Genomic DNA, 14305 nt, shown 5'->3' with positions numbered 1-14305 from the left:
TGATTAAAACCTCTTCTGTCATATAAGTACTGCAACAGTTTTTTTTTTCTAACGAGCATTGCTTTACGTACAAAATTGGCATTTAAAAGAGCGACACTTCATTTTCTTGCCTCAGCCAATTTTACCGGTCCTTGCTCTAAGTAGCAAGCTCGTTGTACTGAAGTTTTTTGTTTTCTGTGAAGATATATGTTCTTATAAACTACGATGTGATTTTAATGTCATTTTTCCTTCTCATTTCAGATAGTCTTTGGAGAGAACTACACCTGTTACACAAGTACCAACACAGACCTTGTCACAACCACTGCTGATCGTAGGACCTCCCAATAACCGTAGTGGATAATTATTTTCTACGTAAAGAAAAAAAAAAGGAAGCATCTTTACCAGAAAAAAAAAGAATCAAAGGAAATTCTTCTATTTTTGTACCCAATGTGTCATACGTTTATACACTGTAGAGTGTATAGATAGAAGTTTTGTACATAAACTGAGCATTTAAAGATTTTACATAATCTGTGTTATAAATCTGACACCAAAGAGGTCAGATAATTTGTCAAAATAACTGGTTGTTACATAAATAAAAACTTTTCAAGAACAGACGCAAACATGGCTATGGTAAATCCGGCAGCAGGGATACCTAATTCGGCAGTAATGAACCCAATGGCGGCTGCTCAACTGGCTACTTTGGCCAATCAAAAGGATTCTCGTTGGCTAACGCTGGAAGTGTGTCGAGAATACCAAAGGAACAAGTGCACACGTACAGAGCTGGAGTGTAAATTCGCACACCCTCCTCCGCATGTGGAAGTTCAGAATGGAAGAGTCACATGTTGTTTTGATTCTATAAAGGTGGGTTTGTTTGTTTGTTTGTTTGTTGTTTGGTAGTTTCCTTAACCAAAATGTTACAGGACCCTTTGGGACTCTACAGGAATCGTATTGGACTCTATAGGAAGCTTATCGGACTTAATAGGGTCCTACAGGATTCTATAGGAATTCTATGTCTCAGTAGGAATCTTGTAGGAATCCTAAAGGACTCTATGGGACTCTTTAGGAATTCTATGGGAAATCTTATAGGATTCCTATCTAGGATATGGCCTGAAGGATCCCGTAGGAAATTTTGTAAGGTTTGGTTTGATCGTTTGTCTCTGTATTTATTTGTTTGTCTATCTTTTCTTTCCCATTGTATCTTTGGTATGTCTGTTTATGTGGAAACAGTTTATGTGGTTATATTCCAAAAGTGAGATTTGGTGTTTGTCAGCATAAAAAAGAAGGAGATATGGTATCTGTAGTTTGTTGGGTTTGGTTTCAAAAGGAAATAATCCACCTTCATTCAATTTTTTTTCCTCAAAATAATTACTTTTGATTTTTTTTTCATTTTATGGTATATATAAAAAGACAGTTAAAAGACATTATAAACTTTTGCCAGTGGTAGTTTGCATTCTTTCCATCAGAATAGTTGAAATAATTACTATTGATCACACTTAATACACACTTAACACTAAACTAGCTGGTAGACATCTTTTGCTTGTAGGGAATTAAGTTATATTTAAAAGGGCTTTGTGTTACTTTAATGGATAATTTTTTTCCAAGTAATACGCCCATATCACAGAAATGGAGATTGAATGAACTCGGTCGGTGTATTTTTATTGCTACACGTTCTTGAATATGTGTTCATGTCAAACATACATTTCCACAGTCTTCTTGGTCTAAAAACACTAAATACATATCCATAATCTATATACAGCCCTGACATTGTTTTTCAATTAGATTAGTCTGTGATGGAAACTCTTCCAATGGCTTGTATCCGTTTTCTACATTGCCATAATTGCAACAGCAGATGAATGTCTTGTCTGCTGAAGCAAGAAGGTAATGGTATATAATGTATCACTTCGGAAGTTTTTCTTCCTTGATTCCTGGAAAATATGATGTGGATTCAGATATAAAGATGTTCTCATGTCACTTTGTGGTTCCCATATGAAATATAAGAGCCTGAATCACAAAAAGAAAGAAAAAAAAAAGAAATTTTGGATGAAATGTCATCTCTTTGCATGTTTCTTTTTTTGCATGCTAATTTTTTTTTTTTTTTTACTTATTCTCAGCAAATAAGTTCAAGGACTTGCCTATCCCATTTACATTCCCATGCACTACATTAAAGTATCAGACCAAGGTGCTATAAGGTTAAAATGAACATCAGAGAAAAAAAAGGGTCCTGTTCACACCAAGCTTCAGGAGATCAACCTGTTTCCCTTGGTAGGTTCAATAGGATATCAAAGAGATGCATGTCTTTTCATGTGTTTTCTGCATGCAAATGGAAACCTAGCCCTGGTTCTGACGAAACAAAAAGGGAACCTGCTTTTAAATGAATTGGATTAGTTCTGCTAGGCTAAACAGGGATATCCATTGGAAAAACAAAGTAAAACACCTTGTGTTTTTTTACCTTTTCCAATCTTACCCATTATTCATTTATTTATTTTGGTTGTTTGTTTGTTCATTTTAATTCATTTTGGTCTGCGTTTTTATTTTATTTTTAGCCAAATGTTTATATAGGTTTATATTTGAATAATTTATTATATTTATTACATTAAATGGGGGGAAAAACTGCCTGCTGAAAAATAAATGATAATCAAATATTGAATTGCATCACAGCATCATATTTATCTTAATGATGTTTTTTAAATAATCCACTGATTTTGTTCACACTCTTGGTTCTCTTGTACTTGGTTCTCTCGTAAGAAGAACCCAGCAGGACACGCTGTTTCTATCTGCCTTGACCTTTATGTGCCGTGCAGTGCTGTAGATAAGGATATCACAATGTAAAAGCTGGACAGAGCGTCTTGAGGATGTCAAGCAAAATTGTTGAATTTTAGTCTCCTTTTTTTTCCTCCAGTTTTTCAATTGGTGGTCTTGGGGATAATAAGACTTGTATCTTATTACCTGTGTCCAAAATGAAAAAAAAAATTAATGCCTGTAAATAGTTGTTTCTCTAAGGGTCTGCAATAAGTGCAAATATCTGTCCCGTTACTTTTAACTTGACCTCTTCGGTTCGGGATAATAGTATTCTTCTATCGAACATCAAATAATGTGTAAGCAGAAGCATGCAATTTCCTATAAGTCTAGCTTGTTCTTTAATTCTCAAACACTAACAAGACTTTGATCTGGGTGAAACATTCTTACTTAAGTGTTTCATGTTTTAAGATCAAACGAACATGAGAGGGATGCTCGAAAATATCTCTATATTTGATACATTTTGATACGCCTTTGCCATCTGTTTTTTCCCAAGAACTCGCTGCCCAAAGGGCTTATCCAGTTTAAGCACATTTATCTAGTTTAAATCCTGTAACATTTATTCTAAATTTTTTAATGTTCAATAAAAATTTAAATGCTTGAAGATTCCTCAACTCCAATACATGTTGATATTAAAATTAATTATCCCTTTCTTTTTCAAATCCAGTAAACATAAACTACATATTCTAATTTGTTACTAGTCACAATTCATATAAAACTTACTGTTTGAACATTTTCAGTTCATGAAAAGCTATCTGAAAGTTGCATCCAGTTTTGACACATAGGTATACTGAATATATTTTTAAACTGACAAGCCATACTTGAAAGTTCTCCAATTTTGATACATGATTTTCCTCCCTCCTGCTGGCGCCTGGCAATATCAAGTAACCCGATATAACGCTGTACAGCGATAATGGGCCCAGGTGATCAAATACAATCTCCCATTTATGTGCCTGAGAAGGCAGCGATGTTTTTTGAAAAACAAGAGAAGCAATTGGTGCGAGAAAGATAGAATGTTTTGATTCATCAAGCGTTTTGCTGTCCCCCAGGGTGTTTTGTTGCCAGGAAGAATATTGGTTTTGAATAGCGCGAGTGAGATAACAGTGGGTTTGTTGTCTGCTGTGAAAACATGAGGAAAAAGGAAACCGTTTGTTGTTTATAATCCTGTGGTAATAAGATGAAGGCTTTCAGATGGTCTGACTTTAGGTATAGGCATGTTGTTTTTAGATAACGAAAAAAAAAGTTTTGTTTCGCTAACCCCCCTTATCCTTCTCTCTCTCTCTCTCTTTCTCTCCTTCTCTCTCTTTCTCTCTCTCTCATATACACGTATCAAATGAAGTTAACTGACCTTAGTCACTAGCATTGCCATGGAAAGTAAATGGCAATTAATTCATATTCCTGTTATCAAGTTTTCCCAGGCTATCTTCAGTTGCCAGAGAGCATTTTGTCCCGAAGATTAGGACAAAGGCTGCAATATCAGAAAACACAATCTGCAAAACAGCTATAAAAAAAAACAACAATATTGTGTAAATTAATCTGCTTTCGAAAAAAGAGCATGTGAAGAGCATTTGGTTCTTTGTTTCATCACGAAATATGAAATGCTATAATTCAAGTCCCTGGATTATGGAGAAAATGGATATGTGACAAAACGTCCGTTAGGTCGATCTTTCACTGCCGCTCTCACCTGGGGTTTTCTCAGTGGAAATATGACAGACAAAGGCGCTAGTCAAATAATCAGTGAATCTGGATTTGTTTGAGAAGCTACAGGGCAATTTAGACATAATCTAGAGTATTTTATTACATAATATTTAAATTAAGGGGTTAAAATTTCAGCAGGAGATTAAAAAAAAAAATGAATATATGTGTGCCGTTAATGTCTGCATGGTGAACCATCTACACTGTATTATCATGTGAAATTTTCAGTTTGTGTCTGTCTGTAAGCAGCAAATCTTTGTAATTTGAATCATGATATATATATGTGTATATATGAATTCATGCAGGTAAATATATATTTATATAAATATGTCTACGTTATTTTGCACTGGTGGGTTTGAATTTTGTATGAATGTCATGCATGATTAATGTTAAATATGCCAATGTATTTTACAATTATTGAGAAAGGCAGGCATTAAGCAATCAAAACATAGGTTATAATAACCTGTGAACTGAACAACGGAAATGCATAAATATTTGATAAATAAAAACTAAAGTAGTCCATAGGTTGGTATTTAGTCTTGCAAGGAATGAAAAATAAATTGCATGAAATAACAGTATAAAAACTAGGCATTTGCCATTTAGAGCAGTAAAGCATGTATCTTATTAATTACCCCCCCCCCTCTCCCACCAGGATTGTGGTTAAAATCCTCCTCTTATTATTATCTTGTGTTAGCAGTCTAGAAACAAAAGCCAACTTTTTCTTAAATACAACTGATGAGCACGATGTGTGGATTGCATGATGTTGCACCCTTTTCTTTCATGCATGCCGCCATTTTGAAATTGGTTGATGAGAATGTCGTAATCTTGTGAGGTCATGAGATCGCAGGAAATGGAAAACAATTTAGTACGAAAGAGGCAATGGGTGCACACACATCATCAAATGTACACATGTTGAACAACTGACTTGAGGAATATTGAATAATATCTTCTAAAATTGTAGATTAAGATGGAAAAAAAATAAGAGGTATGAGATTGGTAGGCGTGACATGTCCCCATCTAAGACATTATGGCGTGAGACATGCATTCAGTGCATAGTGGTAATCCTGGCATAGGTTGAGTTGCTTTATATCAGGAATTAAGTCATTACTCAGACATGCTGAAAACTTCAAAATAGCTGACATTTGAATGAGCAGTTAAGACAAATTTGCTGGACTGGTTTTGAAGGACATTTTTCCCAGACTGACTTTAAATTCAAAGTGGCTACTCTAAAAATTATTGCCGTTCCTTTTTACCGTCTGAACATAATTTTGAACCAGTCCTTGAAAATTTTATCTGTCATCATGAGAAGGGAAGGATAGAATATATAAAAATGGAGGATGGTGAGGTCATGGGAACAGGTTTGAGTGCAATCCTAGTATATTCCTTACAAACATGAACTGACTGACTCCCCTGACTTCAACCAAACTTACAACAATATAATCAATATGGCTGGAAGGGTGAGGAAAGTTTTGGGATATGAAAATACATTTGAACACTGTCCTTAACTGTCTTTCTCTTACATAAATGATGTGTAAATAAATTAATTGATAGATTATTTAACTAATAATGCAAAGTTGTGTAAAGAACACAATGGCTTGCATGACCAAACGGCCATCATAAATGACTTGGCATAGCGAAGTGCAAACATGGCTGTCAAGCACATTTGCCTGTCTTCTGTATCACCTTGTATGGATTTGTATATTATGTACCAAAAGAAATACACCCAGCGCCCGTGTTGACCTCCCCTATGGCAGGTGGTCACTCAAGGCCAAAGTGAAGTGTTGACCATTTAGATTGGCCCAGATAAAAGGTCAGCGACACTGCTGGGCCAGTGAACTCCTGATGACCTGGGCAGTAAATGCAGGGCGGGCATATTTATATACCAGTATATATATATATATATATATATATATATATATATATATATATATATATATATATATATATATATATATATAATATGTGGCTGCATGATGCTGAACAATGGTGTCATGACACCAAGTGATATCGTAGATTGGCTCCAATACTGAATGTTGTTTTAAGATTTTTTTTTACACATTTTCTCTTTTGTGTGATAATGTTTATGTAATCTAAGCAATTTTTTAATGAAATGTTTCACTTTTTCATTCATCGCTGTTTTTAGTAACTATTTTAAAGGCTTAGCATTTTCAAAGAAAGCATGGTAAAATGTTCACTTTCAGACCAGATATCTCACATATTTTGGATTGTCTCAAAAAAGGGGAAACAAGAGACATTTCTTCCCTTTTTCCACTTTTAGTTACCCTCTAAAATTGACTAAAATATATGCATATATTTTAAATTGAGAATTCATTCCCTATCAATTATATTATGGGATAGAACGTAGGAATTATGGGATATGACTTTTGACCTTGTCTGACCAGCTGACAGGTCACCCCAGCAGGTGTTGACAGGTCTCAGCTCTAGTGTTTTTTTTTTTGGTTGGGTACCAATCGGGCCAAAAGAGTCCTCAAGTGTTCTGTTTACAATAAAAATAAAGCTTTGGCATCAAATTAAGAACTCTGAAGTTCTCAAAGAGTAGACATCTTTGATAGGCCTCTTCATACTGGAGCCTGTTGAAGAAGAGAGACCAATTTGTGAAGTAGTACCATCTACACTTTAGCCACAAAACCTCTTGGAGCTGTGGAACAAATTCTATCTCTGTTGGTTTATTTTTCATAGAATGTCAGGGGCGGATCCAGAGATATTTTCTGACAGTCTTCCAGATTTTCTTTGTTAATTCATCCTTAATTTTTGACCGTCTTCCGACAGAAAATATTAGATACCCGTTAATGTAAACTTAAAAATCTGACCGTCTTCCAGAAGACCCAGAAGACGGCCTAAATCCGCCCCTGTATGTGTTTATTATTCATAAACCTGTTGTTTAATTTTGATTTTTCTTTTGTTTTTTCTTCAGATATAGGGCAAGTTTACTTTTAAAGTGTTTAATGAATCAGAACAATATTTTTTCATTATGTTTTCAAACTAAGAACTAAACTTGCAAAGATAAACAGTTGGAAAATTGCACTTCTCTTCCTTGTAGTTCAAAATGCTGATTCAGTACTGAAATAGATATATATTGCTTACATTATGCCAGTGTGCAAAATGTGAACATACGAAAAAAAAAAAGTAATTTATTTTGCACTTTTCTATTTTTTGAGCAGACTTTCATCCAATATATCTCCACTGTCCATTTTTATTTTCTCATTGGGACTGGACATAATCTCTCTGGCTTGCTTAATGGCATAATGATGCAGACTAATGGCCCTTTGGCCTGCCCAATAAATGAACATCCACTAATAATAAATCGGAAGACAAAGCCATAAATTCACATTCTTCTCACATCAAATGGCCATTAGGTGGACGGAAATGGGACAGCGGAATACCGGCGGCCATTTTGATCGAATGCTATGTATAGTTATAGTCATGGAGTTTGAGCTTTGCAGCCAGTGGTGCCCAAATGCTTTGGCATTTGCAAATATGGAGGTGGCCTTGATGTGGATGTGAAATGAATGATTAGGTTTTGAAAAATTAGATGGAATAAGTGCCGTTTTCTTTTGTTTTTTAGACCCTTGGGTCTTTGATTCTACAAAAAAGTAAAAAAAAAAAAAAATGTTACTCTATAAATAAATGTTTTAGTCTTCCCAATAGTTGTGTGAATTAAATAAAATGGAAGAACATCCAAATGAAAATGGGATTAGGACATTGCTTTTCATTTTAAGTCCTTGCCCTGACTCAAAGTAAGTGGATTTTTGGATAAAACCCGTTTGCTAGTAGACTTTTTGGTAGCTATAGGAAAGTATCCATCCACCCCATACTGCCCCGATTATGGCATGATCGTACTTATCTTTCAAGATATTAAAGAAGAAAAAAAAAAAGAAAGAAACTGAAAAAAGGGAAAGAACTTCCTTGCCTGCCTCTGCCATTGCTTGTCACAGCAGAAAATTCATAATCAGCCATTACTGTGTCTACCATCTGCTTCAAAACCTAGTGGAAAAATACATTGTCATGAATTTTTGATCACTCAAATTGCCAAACTGCGTGTCAGCGTTTGCATGCCGCTGTCATAACGCCCGCTAAGAAGATATATTGCTGAATGCTTTAAAGGCACACGTCCATCTGATTTTCGTAATGCAGGTATGATTTTTGACCCTACCCTTATTTCATCCGATGACCACTTTCTAATCACATTACCTGGATTAAAGCTGATTAAATTAAAGGAAATGGAAGAGGAGAGGGAGAGGGGGCTTTATTATATTATGGCCAGTCAGTGACAGGTGAAATTAATCATGGTATTGCTACTTTTTGTGTATAAACCAGTTTTAATCTGTTTAAAAGTAAAATTAGTTTTGTAGGGTCAGCGCCAGGAAAGTGTACTTTTAATGTAGAGGATTTTCAGAAAATGATTTTAAAGTTGGAAATTGCCCAAAAATCTATGGAAATTCAGTTTAGCTAGAAACATGTTTATCATGATATTTGATAACTTTGACGAAATGAAAAGTATCACAGAGATCTTAACTGAAGCTCTGGCGGTGGAAGGGTCTGATTACGCTAGATAAATGTGTTAAATAGAGAAGAAAAATATCAAACACGAATGCCAAAAAAACTGATTAGATTTCACCTGTTTAGTCAACAGAAGAAGATTTAATTTTATTTGATACTTGTGTGAAAAAAAAACCCCTAGAATACTGCCAAAAGATAATGAAGTAACCTGGAAGTTACTGTGGAATTATGAAAAATGTGCTCAAAACAATGATTTCTCAAAAATCAAAAATAATATTTTGTTAAAGGGATGATAATTAGTTGACCTGAGTCATTTATTTATCTTATGAAAAAAAATGAAACAACAATTTCTCATGTGAAGTCAAATGTTATAGTCAAAACAAAGAATATTATAATGCTATGACATTTAAAAGGTAAAGAAATTACAGAGAGAAAAAAAAAAGAGACTCACTGTGGTTTTTATATATTTGATCAAAACTGACATGATATGAATTAGTTCAGCATGAAACATTGCCAAACAGAAGAAAAAAAACATCGGTGCTAGGAAATTGTGGAATGGAGAGGGATCATAGAAATCTTCTGCTCTGTCACTTTAAAAATTGATATCAAAGAGGTAGCGGATACTTGGGCAGTGAGGTGGAAACCAAGGAAGTCTCACAGACGAGACGTAGGTGTAGAGACTGAAAATATTTGCCATCCACAAAATGGGATTTTTGTTTGATTGAGTGTCAAGAAAAAATATTACTGAGATAAAGAAGCAATTAAGAAGTGTCATAGTGATAGATAATATTAAAATATAAAATTAAGTTGGTTACAATTTTGATGGCATTTTTTTATTTTACTTTATCATTTTTTAAAGTGCAAGAAAAAGGGGAAAAATTTTTTTAAGACAGAATAGGATTTATATTTGATAATATATCCGTCAGAGCAGTTGCACAAAATTTCACCTGCCGCTACAGCAATTTTGTTATTTTTGAATTTAGGCAATCAATCAGGTGTGTCTTACACAAAGCCTTTTACTCAAACGAATTTTAAAAGAACAATTTAAAAAAGAAATAAGCAGATGGAGAGTCAGGGTTGAGCATGATCTTAGATTAGCGTCTTAACTCAGTGGCGATAATATTGTCCACAAACAGTGGAGGCAGGAAAATTGCATCACTGCAGGAGAGAGGGCTGGGCGCTCAGCCGCGTACTCCGTTTCAAGGCAGATGTTTTGTCCATTTGCTTCATTGATTTTGTTTTTTAGTTGCTATGGCAACCCTTTGGGAACAAGAAATCCACAGACAGTAGTAGGTTACAGTGCAAACATATTACCTTTTTTTTTTTCTGCAGAGTATACCTTGGGCTTAAGAAGGTGGGGTCATGTTTTTTTCCTCTCTCTAAATTCGACTGACTATTTTTCTTTTCATTTACTGATGGTCTTGTTGACATCTGGTGACTTTGTTGATTTTATTAATGATATAAAGGCTACATGTAAATCTTTTTATTTATTTCAATTTTTTTCTTATTGTAAAAATATGTTGCTGGCTATGTACATGGCAACACAAAAGGTGATACAAAAGAGGTGAATTACATTTTGTATATTATCTGTCTTTTCCATTTTGTGCTCATTTTTTAATTATAGATTGGTTAAAAAATGGGGTAAAACATTACAAAAACTGATCAGATATCTTCCTCGTTTATTGGCATCAGTTACCCAGAAACAATTTCATATTCTTAACACAGTAATTTAATTTGAAGGAAATTCTTGCCCCATACTATATCCATCAACAAAGAAAAAAATCTAGATAACTGCTAGACATGGGTCTAATTAAAGAAGAAAATTACTGCATAATTGACCTGGGTCAACAGAGCTGGACCTTTCCTGTTAATTACAGAAGGCGAAATTGACATCGAAATTGGCATCGATCGGAAATATAAGAGATAGGCAGCGCAGGTTTTGTTCTTGTTTAAAAGGCGTATTGATTATTTCACTGCTGTTTGTATATAGGATGCTGTAATCTCTTTTTCACTCTGTGATTTATGGCATTTACTTTGACTGGTGTTGGGTAAGAGATTTAGAACCTCAACAGGACAATTGGTTTAATACAGATTTTCAAAAGGTCTCCAATCTGTATAGGCCTGGAAACGGGGTTTTATTCGTCAAAAATTACAGCTGGAGTCTCTGGATATTCATTGTTTACGCAATTATAAATTTATTATTTTATGCTTTCTTAAGGAGAGGATCTAATGCAAAAGTGACTTGCCTTTTTTCTTTTTTTTCATGAAGCCATATTGTTTTAAAATAAGGTTGATATCCCTAAGTAATGTGAGGATTTGTTCTGAACATTTTTTCCTTCAGAACTGTCTTCAGACTTACACAATAAATGCCTAGAAATGTTATGTGACAATGGCGATATATCTTTATTCGGTTTAAGTTTTTTTTTTTCAGTTTGTATGTCAAATAATACAATGCCACACTCTTGCAAAATATATATTGAACATCTCTCTGCAGCACACAAGGTGTTGTAGCAAATATTGCTTGGGTGACAGTTTATCAACTCACACACAGATATTGCTTGCATTCTCAGTGACACTTAATGAAAAAAAATATATTTCCGCTGGATCTTTAAGCAGTTCTACTGAAAATATTCATGCATGTATTTTCTATGGTCCAGTTGAGATGTTCTGTCTAAATGTTATCTAGACTCGTTCACAATGGAAGTAGTTGGCAGTCTCTCCTCACTTTAGGTGTTAAGTAAAGAGGCATACTGACCCAATTTCCTTATTTACTAGAACTAATTCTGGCTTACCTTGGGGAAGACTAGACAAAATTTAGAGCCAATTTCTAAAAGAAGTACAATCAAAAATCAAGTCTTTGCAAAAGCTGCAGTGGACCTTAGCCAATTAGGATGAGTTTCACTAAGGGCCCCTTTACACTAAACGGCGTCCTTTCTGCGTCCAGCAGTACGGCCCCATTTGAGAGTTAAAAGATTATATTACTTAACATGCCGACAACTGGCCGATCATTGAGCAGTCATTCTGATACAAAATCAATGCTCGTGCCTCCTTATTAAGACCACAGCGATGCCAAAATTCATGGTCGCAGAAAGGACGCCGTCCAGTGTAAAGGGGGTATAAGAAGCCAAGAGACTGTATACCTTTTTCTGCTTTAAATGAGGCCCCTACAGCAAAATATGATGGTTTTGACAAAAATTTTTACTCTCAGCGACAACTTTAGCTCAGTTAGGTACGTCAGCTACATTTCTGCATGCCAATCATTTAATAACCTCTCCTAAGACAATATGGTAAAAAAAATGACTACACTTAATCAGCTATCAGAGTTTAGTAGTCTAAATTAAGCCTAAAAACTTAAGACATTTTGTGAGACAGGGGGCTCCAGACCAGACAATGGTAGATTGCCCGGAAATGAAAATGTCTGCTCTAATAGCTGCCTATCCATCAAAAATGACAAGACAAAAGGCAGGAGATGGGGCCCAGGGAGAGATGATGCAATATCTGTGTTATGTCACAGTCAAACCCTAGGCAATACTGGGAGAAGTTGATTGGATTATGTGGTACTTCGGGAGCCAAATACACCACCACTTTGGTCATTGTGCACAATATAATTATATGTCTTTATAGTCAGTAGAATATACAAGTTGGAATATTAGAAAAATTGGGAATATATTTAACTATTTTAGTATTGTTGATTCTGTATCAATATTTTTACGTTTGCTAGAGGTGATTATGATTGACCAGAAAATTTTCTAATTATTTATTTATTATTATTAACAATGAAAATCATATAAGACTCTCTCACTTATTGTATCAAAAAGAAAAAAGATGAATGTCGTTAAGCTAACCCCAGTTCTTGGCCAGCAGTGGGTTTGGTAATAAATGATGTAACAGACATCAGATAATTTCTAGCAATTATTGAAAATTGATTTGCTACCAGTAGTGCTGCAGTGAAATAGTGTCAGCATAATTACTCCCCTCTCTTTTCCATAATTTGCAAACAAAAGCAAAAGAAGATGCATAAAAGTTAATAATCTGATAAAAAGGCAAACATATTTTTCTCTTGGGATAAGAGCAAAACATAGCTGTTTCACTTAAGTTTTTGTTACAAAGTAAGTGATAACTATTACTAATATCATTATTTAATTTTTATTACTAAAATCAGTTTAATTTTTAAAAATAATCACTTTTTAGTGGCTACTTATATAATAATATTTATGTTAAGTTCAAATCTGCAGTTTCATTGTATGAGATTAAAGTGTTCATTTTAACACCATAATTTGACAGCAATATTTTTTTCTAAAACAGAGAGTGGAGCCTAGGATTTATTTATTTATTTATTTATTATTGCCATGTATTTCTTTCTTTGTGAAACTCATGCACTAACATGTACCTGCAGAACTGCCCAGTTGGCCAGGTAGATATGGGTGTACTGCCAGTAAACAGGTGCTCTATGGGAAGATAATTGGATTAGGCCACTTAGGAGCAGTTAAGTCCTGCCTAAGTGACCGTTAGGTAACAGCTACACCAGTGTTATGTAACAGTAATGAGATTACTGGAATGATTACATCTGGACTGCCAGCAGCTGTACAACCATTCATAGAGTTAGAACAGATGTAGGCTACCTCCACTGACCATGTAATATATTTGTATTGTAATAGTGTTTTGTTATGGTATTAAACTACCACATTTTCTTCTTGAGTATACAGTATTTTGTTTGTTTGTTTGTTTTGATGGTTGTTCCTTTCAAAAAGATGTGAAATGGATGGTATATAATGTGAAGTTTTGAATTATAAAATGGATGATATATATTGTGAAGTTTTGAATTATTAATGTACCTTTAATATACAGTGTCTCTAGAAATTCAGTCATAAATCTAAGCGTTTTGCATCTTTCTTTCATTGTAAACACCCTACAAACCTTGCCATTTGATACAGTGAGTATGGGAAGTAAAGTGGACTTAACCACTAAGTAGATATTATGTCCTCATTGAGTGGCGTTTGCATCACAGGTACAGGCAGGTGTTGGGTAACGATAACATGATTACATCATCATTTACCTGAGCCAGGTGGGGTGACCTGACCTCATCTCACCTGGACATGTCTCATATGTCACTGCCACTGCCGGGTTGCTATGAGGGAAGACTATGGCACTTTTTTTTTTTTACCTGGGTCTGGTTTATCAGAGAAATGTTAGATCAAATAAAACGTGAGATGTTTAACTTTCGCAAGGTAAAATACCTTGCTTTAGATGAATAACCTGACTGTATTAGCCAAGCCAAGTAATATTTGCGAGCGAAAACAGGGTTTTGCAAAAG

General features: G+C 34.6%; 1 protein-coding gene across 19 annotated transcripts in view; it reads left to right on the top strand.

Moving 5' to 3' along the window:
• The window catches only part of LOC106171214 (muscleblind-like protein 1), a 130732-nt gene that overhangs the window by 78825 nt on the left and 37602 nt on the right, over positions 1-14305 (top strand). For all 19 annotated transcript variants that reach the window (XR_015331315.1, XM_086996872.1, XM_086996866.1 and 16 more), the window contains one exon: positions 241-840. Coding sequence is in view for 18 of the 19 variants with exons in the window: in XM_086996872.1 (XP_086852998.1) it covers positions 601-840 (240 nt within the window). In the remaining variant the exon portion in view is untranslated. The remainder of the gene's footprint in view (positions 1-240; positions 841-14305) is intronic.

This window comes from Lingula anatina, chromosome 10 (assembly GCF_051362555.1).
Source record: "Lingula anatina isolate TDL-2025a chromosome 10, LinAna3.0, whole genome shotgun sequence".
In the NCBI taxonomy this organism is placed as follows: domain Eukaryota; kingdom Metazoa; phylum Brachiopoda; class Lingulata; order Lingulida; family Lingulidae; genus Lingula; species Lingula anatina.
The sequence above is the reverse complement of the archived record's forward strand: the minus strand, read 5'-3'. Positions and strand labels throughout refer to the sequence as shown.